Source organism: Chiloscyllium plagiosum, chromosome 12 (assembly GCF_004010195.1).
Source record: "Chiloscyllium plagiosum isolate BGI_BamShark_2017 chromosome 12, ASM401019v2, whole genome shotgun sequence".
Taxonomy (NCBI): Eukaryota; Metazoa; Chordata; class Chondrichthyes; order Orectolobiformes; family Hemiscylliidae; genus Chiloscyllium; species Chiloscyllium plagiosum.
In genome coordinates, this window is record NC_057721.1 from 63,114,622 (window position 1) to 63,123,967 (window position 9,346).

Consider the following 9,346-nt stretch of genomic DNA (forward strand, 5'->3'; position numbering starts at 1 on the left):
GCTTCTCAACAGAGAGTAAAAAGTCTCATTTTCCAAAAGTGTTGAATGATGAGGCGAGATTTGTATTAGTGAGTGGTGAGAGACTGATTTGCTTACCAGGCCATAGTGTCACGACACCGGGTAAACCCTCCTGCTTAAAGCAGCAACACAGAAAATATTTGTCCCATGCAGTAATCTGTGAAAATTCAAGAGGCCAAGAACTATTTAAAATACAAAATTAACAACTTTATTTCTTAAAATATAACAGAGAATAATTAACTAACAACTATTTACAACTCCTTCCTTTAACCTAGCTTTTACTTTCCCTTCTATAATACTAGTCTGATAAAAATCGCTGATTAAGATTGACTGAAAAATACAAATTTCAAAACCAGCCAGCAGTGGAACCTTATCGTTCTATCTTTCTCTGTAGATTTGCTCTCCAAGTCGGTGTTGATGTTTTTCTCTAACAGCCTACATCTGTTGGCCTTTTGGCCATTCTTCTCCAACTTTTCATTTTTTTTCTGGTTTTATATCCCCAAAGCATTGGATTATGTCATTGGCATTTAAGATTGTCAATATACTCAATTCAAACTTGATTGGAGTTTGGTATTTTTTGGGGGTATAGTTCATACTGATTGGCCTAATTTGAATTTGGTTTAGTCTCCAGGCAACCAGCTACACTAGCTGCTGGTCCAAAAGGTTACATTGGACCTTGTTCCAAATACTTGGTGCGGTCAAGTAGTTCTGCTAGTTTTTAAACTTTCTTAAAGATACAGTACATCCACATCTTCATAATAGAGCTGCGCTCTCATTAGGAGACATTCGTGATGGTTTAGCCTGAGTTCACAACACCTCAGGCAAGGAGAGAAGGCAAGGCCTTCATGATGCGGGAATTGAACCCATGATGTTGGTATCAGCCACCCAGCCAATGGAGCATGCAATAACAAATTATTATTCCTGAAACTCACCTCGTTAATAGGTAGTTTTCCATTCCTCCACCTGCTGGATGGAAACTGGATAGCAACACTTCCCAACATGAAAATCGGAGCAGTTACTTGGTGTCCCCAGCTCACCATCTTGCTCCTCGCAATCTCCATCCAGGACAGCAGTCACCAACATCTCAGGGCACACTCCATGGGCAGCGACCACCTGCAAGTCTCCTGTCCATGGATGTTGCCATCTAACACATACCAGACTCAATGCGTCATCATGGCACACCTCTGATTCACTTATAGTACAGTGCTGTGCGTTAATGCTACACTTGGGAGTGCAATGGTACCTCTAGTACAACTCTCCTGCATAGAAGACCAGAAATTCTGAAGTCTAAACCAGTTTTAGTCAGCCCAGTGTCTGACATGTACTTACAATTGTAAGGATGCTGTCACTTTAAAAAGGTTATGTTGTCCTTGATTTTTTTTCAAGAGGTCATAAAGACAGAAGTACCAAAGTGTCTAGTTTAACAATGGGAGGGGAGTGGCGGGTTCTGGTTTATTCTAGTTTAGCTAGAGTGGTCATAAGATGCTAGTGTCCAGAAAAAGGTTCCAAGCTTCCGTGAATGGTTTCTGACTGACTTTCTCTGAAATCGCTTTGGATGTTGTTCCCTCCCGCTTGTAAGAATCTGTGTTTCAATTTACTTTTTTTAACCAAGAAGTTACTTGATGGGAACAGCTTCTTAGTTAAATTGCTATATTGGGCTGGTTAATCTTCCAATAGTAAAGTTATTCTAAATTCTGTTTTCTTTTGTTCATAGTTTAACTGTAGTGTTTAAATAAATTCTGTTTTTCTTAAAACCGAGTGGTTTGACTAGCTGCGCCACACCAGGGATATCCACTTCACATCAACCTGTAAAATATGAAAAAGTTAGGGTTTGGGCTACCTTCTTAAAATATTTTGAAGAGTTCTGGCCTGGACCAAGACATTATTTCTGAATCAAAATACTGATAAAACTTTCAGATGTCTGTGTACTGAATCAGGAGCATACCATCTCTCTCTGTAGGGTCATATCCCATTTGCCCAAATCAGCGTACATTGACAGAGCCAAATTTTAGGAAGCTCCATGTCTGGCAGACAAACCATAATCTTGAAACAAATAGATATATTAGAGAGTCACACATTACGGAAATAGACCCTTCGGTCCAATTCGTCCAGGCCAACCAAACATCCCAGTCTGAGCTAGTCACATTTTTCAGCATTTAGCCCATATTCCTCTAACCCCTTCTGTCGTGACTGCAACAAGCACCAGGTGGATTGCATTTACTGTGAGTTCCTTGATTGGAGCTGCTAACCTGGGCCAGTCAGGGAGCCCTGGCTGACATATAAACAGGAGATTCAAAGGGCATCTTCCTTGAGCTGGCTAATCAGAGCTCATGTACTGTATATGTATATATGAAGGGTTACCTGGTTACGGGATACCGGCCTCTATGCTGATATTTCAGCGGTGACGAGAGAAAACAATATGGCCCTGAAGAAAATTCACTCACAGCAGTCATCTTTGAGTTGGGATAAACATTTCTGGCATCATACCTTTATTTGGGAAGCTTCACTCATTCAGCACTGCCATCAAAGGCTGGGCCCAGTATATGGGAAGAATGACATTAAGGCAGATGAAAAGCAAAGATTAATCCTTTCAAGTGCTTGCGGACCTAAAGCATGTTCAGTTATTAGGAGCCTAACTTTCCCTGAGGTACCAGATACAAAAACTTTTCAAGCCTTCAGATTTAGTTAAGGAATATTACAATATCAAACCTTCTCTAATTCTGAGACTATCAGTTTTATTCAATTGTTTGAGAACCAGAGGTATCTGGAACTTCTTCACTCTCCACTACACCACCTATGTTAGTGTCATCTGCAAATTTACTAACCATGCATCCTTTATTCATATCCAACTCACTTAACATAAATGACAAAAGGCAGTGGACCTTGCACTAATCCTTGTAGCACACGGTGGTCACAGACATCTAGTCTGAAAAACAACCCTCTACCACCATTGTTATGAAGATGTGGATGTACTGTATCTTTAAGAGAGTTATAAGCTGGTAGAGCTACCTGACAGCACCCAGTGTCAATAAGGTAACAATGTAACACTTGGTCGAAAGCTAAATTAGTTGGTTGCCTAGAAACAACAAAACAGATTCAAATTAGGTCAATCAGTTTGAATTATACCCCAAAAAAAAACCAAACTCCAATCCAGTTTGAATTTAGTATATTGACAACCTTAAAAACACAATCTGACGCTTGGGGGTATAAGACTGGGTAAAGTTGATCAGTTCAGTTGAGGGGAGTACTGTCCAGCAACCAGCATGGAAAAAAACCTTGCCTGAAAATTAGCTCTCTTAAAAGGTAACCTTATCGATCAGTAACCTGTGAAACAGAATCCCTAAGAAAGGAAAACACAGGAAGATCCAAATACAAGAACTGAAAGCTGCCAGGTTCTGAGTTAAAAAGTTTTGTTTTGTAAATCTTAATTGGGAGTTTTATCAGACGAGTATAGTGGAAGGGGAAGGTATATGAGAGGTTAGAGGACTGAGTTGTAAATAGTTGTTAATTAATTATTCACTTTTATTTTAAGAAATAAAAGTTGTTAATTTTTACAGATTACCGCACGGGATAAATCTTTTCTGTGTTGATGGTTTTAAATTAAGCAGGAGGGTTTACCCGGTGTCGTAACAACCTCTGTTTCCTATGTCCAAGCCAATTTTATTGAGGACAAAAATGCAGAAGACAGGATTATCAATTTGAAAAGTCAACAAGAAATTATAATGTTTAGTAAACACACTTTTATCATTGTTGAATACCTAACTAATCAATGTTTTACAACACTAGCAGCAATGATTTTATTTTTAAAAACTGACACATTAGCACAAGGCAAAATTATTGATTTTAATGATAGTGGTTGAGGAAAAGATATTACACAAGTTAGTCATTGGAAACAAAGAAAGATTTGCTGAAGTAAATTATAACCTAGTCAGTTTCTGTGTTAGCATAAAAAGGATAATTTTCTGTTTCTTCTACCCTCCACTGTCTTTGCCATCCTGTTCCCCGAAATCTAAAAGGTTTACCATTTCTGAACTGTTTTATTGCTTACAAACTCTCCATGTGGAGCTTCTGCCCCTGCTGGGAGCAGAGCTAAATAAACTGGGGTCACTGCCCCTTCTTCTGCTGTTCCGGGTGCATTAGGACCTGCCATGTCTGTTTTTACCCAACCTGGACAACAAGCATTCAACAGGATCCCATCTCCTGGTCTCTCTTTCGTCAGTTTTCGTGCATGGATCCTGGAAAGGACCGTAACACCGATCTTTGAAACTCCATAGGCTGAGGATGGCCACCCCTGTTCACTGTGGACCCCTTTTGTAGCATCGTCAACAAACTTCTTCATCAGCTCCACCAGTTCTTCCTCTGTGATGGTGGAACTGCGGAATTTCTTTTGGAGCTCTTGGCTGCATTTTTGCAAAGCCATGGAGCCGGCTACACTGGATACATTCACCACTCTCCCTGCAGATTTAAAACGGAAACCAAAATCAGGTTATGTACATGAGCACAAAAACCAAAAGTCATATCTCTCTCTCATCCCATTTAGATCTTATTTTCTCTTATCCTGAACAACTAACTCCCATTCCTAGCCACGATGGTACAGAACACCGAACGGAGAATTCACCACAAAGGTATACAGGAAAGCCACACACACAGACCAAGTCAGTTGCATCAAGACACTGTTCAAAAGGGCCACAACACACTGCAGTACACCAGAACTGCAGAAAGACGAATTAGAACAATGTATTCGCCAAAAACGGATACCCACGCAATTTCAATCATCAAATGCCTAAGGGAAAGACAACGGAATGAGGACATGCCGCAACCCAAAGGCCTAGCCACACTACTATACACCAAGAGCATTTCCGAACTGACAGCCAGACTACTACGATCACTAGGACTCACAAACCAACAGCCACTCTCTGACAACAACTCACCAGAACAAAGGACCCGAGACCCAGCATGAGCAAAACCAATGTAGTGTACAAAATCCCATGAAGGACTGCACAAAACACTACATAGGACAAACAGGAAGACAGCTAACGATCCGCATCCATGAACAACAACTAACCACAAAACGACACGACCAGCTATCCTTAGTAGCCACACACGCAGATGACACGCAACAGGAGTTTGACTAGGACAAGCCAAACAGAACAGCCAGGGAATTCCTAGCGGCATTGCACTCATCCATGGATTCAATCAATAAGCACATCGATCTGGACCCAATATACCGACCACTGCAGCGGACAGCTGGAAAGGACAACCGGAAGTGGCAGATTCAAACCACTACAAATGCCGGAGGAAAGATCACAGAAGCGCTTCACAGGAGGCTCCCAAGCACAGAGTATGTCACATAGACAGGGGACGAAACATCTGCAACACAAATTCCCAGCTCGGCGAACAAAACCACAACAACGAGCACCCGAGCTACAAATCTTCTCACAAACTTTGATGAATCTGTGCTACACTCTTTCAAAGATCAATATAGATTTCAGAACTGTACTCCAGATGCGAAGCAACCAATGCTTAGCAAAGCTGTAGGAACATTTCCACCACTGTAATTTCTTCTGCTGTACTATCTAGGCCCGCAGTTCATCTATCACTTTGATTAATTTTGTAATAAGCTACCATATTTCAGTGACCCATTTTTATGAACTTCCAAATATCTTCTGGCCACCATTGTGCACGTGTTGAAAGTCAGAGCAGTTAGTTTGTGGGTTCCAGCTCACTCCTCTGCAGCTCCATCTTACACACATTCTCATGATTTAAGCACACTCGAAATCTGTAACATCCTGAGGGGTCTTGATGGGGTGGATGCTGACAGCCTGTTCCCTCTTGCAACGGTATCTAGAATGAGGGGGCATCGTTTAAAAGTAAGGGGCCACCACTTAAGGCAGACGAGGAGAAACTCTTTTTCTAAGGGTTATGGTGGAACAAATTCTTGGGCTGAATGGCCTAACTTCTATTCCTATGTCTTATGGTGTGGTTTTTGAAAAAGTTACAAAGAGGATTTAATGAGGACATGGACATGATTTATATGGACTTCAGTAAGGTGTTCGACAAGGTTCCCCATGGGAGACTGATTAGCAAGGTTAGGTCACATGGAATACAGGGAGAACTCGCCATTTGGATACAGAACTGACTCGAAGGTAGAAGACAGAGGGTATTAGAGGGTTGTTGTTCAGACTGGAGGCCTGTGACCAGTGGAGTGCCACAAGGATCGATGCTGGGACCACTACTTTTTGTCATTTATATAAATGAACTGTATATGAATATAGGAGGTAGAGTTCGTAAGTTTGCAGATAACACCAAAATTGGAGTGGTAGTGGACAGAGAAGGTGATCCAGATTACACCGGGATCTTGATCAGATGGGCCAATGGACTGAGGTGTGGCAGATAGAGTTTAATTTAGATAAATGCAAGGTGCTGCATTTTAGGAAAGCAAGTCTTAGCAGGACTTATACACTTAATGGTAAGGTCCTAGGGAGTGTTGCTGAACAAAGAAACCTTGGAGTGCAGGTTCTTAGATCCTTGAAAGTAGAGTCACAGGTAGAAAGGATAGTGAAGGCAGCGTTTGGTATGCTTTCCTTTATTGGTCAGAGCAGTGAGTACAGAAGTTGGGAGGTCACGTTGCAGCTGTACAGGATGTTGGTTAGGCTACTTTTGGAATATTGTGTGCAATTCTGGTCTCCTTCCTATTGGAAGGATGTTGTGAAACTTGAAAGGGTTCAGAAAAGATTAGCAGGTCAGGCAGCATCCAAGGAACAGGAGAATCGACGTTTCGGGCATAAGCCCTTCTTCAGGAATGAGGAAAGTCTGTCCAGCAGGCTAAGATAAAAGGTAGGGAGGAGGGACTTGGGGGAGGAGCGTTGGAAATGCGATAGGTGGAAAGAGGTCAAGGGGAGGGTGATAGGCCGGAGTGAGGTGGGGGCGGAGAGGTCAGGAAGAAGATTGCAGGCCCCCACCCCACTCCGGCCTATCACCCTCACCTTGACCTCCTTCCACCTATCGCATTTCCAACACCGCTCCCCCAAGTCCCTCCTCCCTACTTTTTAATCTTAACCTGCTGGACACACTTTCCTCATTCCTGAAGAAGGGCTTATGCCCGAAACGTCAATTCTCCTGTTCCTTGGATGCTGCCTGACCTGCTGCGCTTTTTCAGCAACACATTTTCAGCTTTGATCTCCAGCATCTGCAGTCCTCACTTTTTCCTTCAGGCACAGTGGCTAGCACTGCTGCCTCACAGCGCCGGAGACCCGGGTTCAATTCCCACCTCAGGCGTCTGTGTGGAGTTTGCACGTTCTCCCCGTGTCTGCGTGGGTTTCCTCCGGGTGTTCCGGTTTCCTCCCACAGTCCAAAGATGTGCAGGTCAGATGAATTGGCCATGCTAAATTGCCCATAGTGTTAGGTAAGGGGTAAATGTAAATGTAAGGGTATGGGTGGGTTACACTTCGGCGGGTCGGTATGGACTTGTTGGGCCGAAGGGCCTGTTTCCACGCTGTAATGTAATCTAATCTAACAAAAGATTAATAAGGATGTTGCTAGGGTTGGAGCATTTGAGTGATAGGGAGAAGCTGAAGAGGCTGGGGCTGTTTTCCCTGGAACATCAAAAGGCTGAGGGGTGACTTCATAGAGGTTTATAAAATAATGAGGTGTTTGGATAGGATAAATAGATAAAGTCTTTTCCCTAGGGTGGAGGAGTCCAGAACTCGAGGCCATAGGTTTAGGGTAAGAGGGGAAAAATTAAAAGGGACCTAAGGGGCAATTTTTTCACGCAGAGGGTGGTGCATGTGTGGAATGAGCTGCCAGAGGAAGTGGTGGAGGCTGGTAAAATTACAACATTTAAAAAGGCATCTGGATGGGTGTATAAATAGGAAGGGTTTGGAGGGATATGGGCCAAGTGCTGGCAGGTGGGACTATATTAGGTCAGGATATTTGGATGGCATGGACGAGTTGGACTGTAGGGCTTGTTTCCGTGCTGTTACATCTCTGACTCTAAATAACAAATTTATTTTTAGGATTTCACGGTCTGCAAAGTTTGATGACAAATTCCACACTAGTGAAAAGGGCACAAAGAATCACCTGAGGAATCTCGTGGCTTTTCACAGCCAATCTCGGCTCTTGCGTCACATGGGCCAGCTCTGAGTGAGCTACCAATTCAGGCCACTACGCCTACATTTTTCCCTTGGTATCCAGTTCCTTGCAGAAAAAGGTTCAAATGCACCTCCCCTCCCAATGGGCCAATATATTTCAAATCAGAACAACCCCTCCAGTAAAGATATGCCACTCCTGCTTTTTGTTCTGACAAATTATTTCAAATCTGTGCACCTTCCTGCTCAGGAGGAAACAGCTTCTCCCTAAGCCTAGTTTTCGAAGTCCCTTAATTGTTTTCAACAAAAGTTATGTTTAATAGTACTATAGCTATTAACTCTCATTGTTACCTTCACCGCACAATCTGACCTAAATCAGGAATCAAATTAAGCTGCTCCCATTGCTGTTTAACCCGATTGAAATCAGAAGAACTGGGTGTGGGCCGAGCTGATCTGAAATGAAGTGGTTAGTTGACAATGAGAGATTGTTTTAAAGGTGAAGTCTGCATTTCCAGAGCGTGTTTGTACGCTGTACCTTGGGGTTTGACGATGGGGAGGAGCTCGGTGGACACGTCCCTGGTCCCGTAGAAATTGGTGGCCATAGTCACCTCGGCTTGGATTCCAAACGGAGTGGTATCTGCCATTTTAAAGGCGATGCCGGCGTTGTTGATCAGGACATCGACGCCTCCGTACCTCTGGGTCATGAAGGTCCGCAGCTTTCCGATGCTCTCCCGATCGGTGAGGTCCAACTGGTGGTAAAGCGGCTTCAGCTGCTCCTGCTGCAGTTTGTGTAGCGCCTGTTGCCCCCGCTCCACATCCCGGGAGGTCAGGTACACGTCCCCGTCAAACTGTCGGCACAGAGCCCTCACCACCTCCAGGCCGATCCCTTTGTTGGATCCGGTCACCACGGCCACCCGCTTGGACATGTTCACGGTGTGAGTCGGCGCTACCTTTCTGCAGCAGGGACTCACCGAGAATAACTCCGGGCCAGATTGTTACATTCAGCACCCAGTGCGCAGGCACCGCCTCTGGTTACAGTCCAGAGGAAATGCTACCAATGCACTCAGGGAAAACTTCAGTCCATAAAGTGTTCGAGTTTAATTACTTTAACGACTTCATTGGACCTTTCCAAATGTCGATATAATCAGTCAGTTATGCAATCTAGGAATGTTTGGACCAGATATTAATACTTTGCATAAAATCAATTTCATTGCAATTATTTTTGTGGAAACAAAAACCAG

The 9,346-nt window shown here is 43.4% G+C and overlaps 1 protein-coding gene across 1 annotated transcript; it reads right to left on the reverse strand.

Annotated features, from left to right (window-relative positions):
• Positions 1–3,846: 3,846 nt before the first annotated feature.
• On the reverse strand, positions 3,847–9,131 carry cbr1 (carbonyl reductase 1). The gene is made up of 2 exons (XM_043701254.1): positions 8,641–9,131; positions 3,847–4,473 (listed from the first exon to the last, which is right to left on the reverse strand). The coding sequence occupies exons 1-2, from the start codon at positions 9,029–9,031 to the stop codon at positions 4,037–4,039; spliced, it is 828 nt and encodes a 275-aa protein (XP_043557189.1). The 5' UTR covers positions 9,032–9,131; the 3' UTR covers positions 3,847–4,036.
• Between the last annotated feature and the right edge of the window lie 215 nt (positions 9,132–9,346).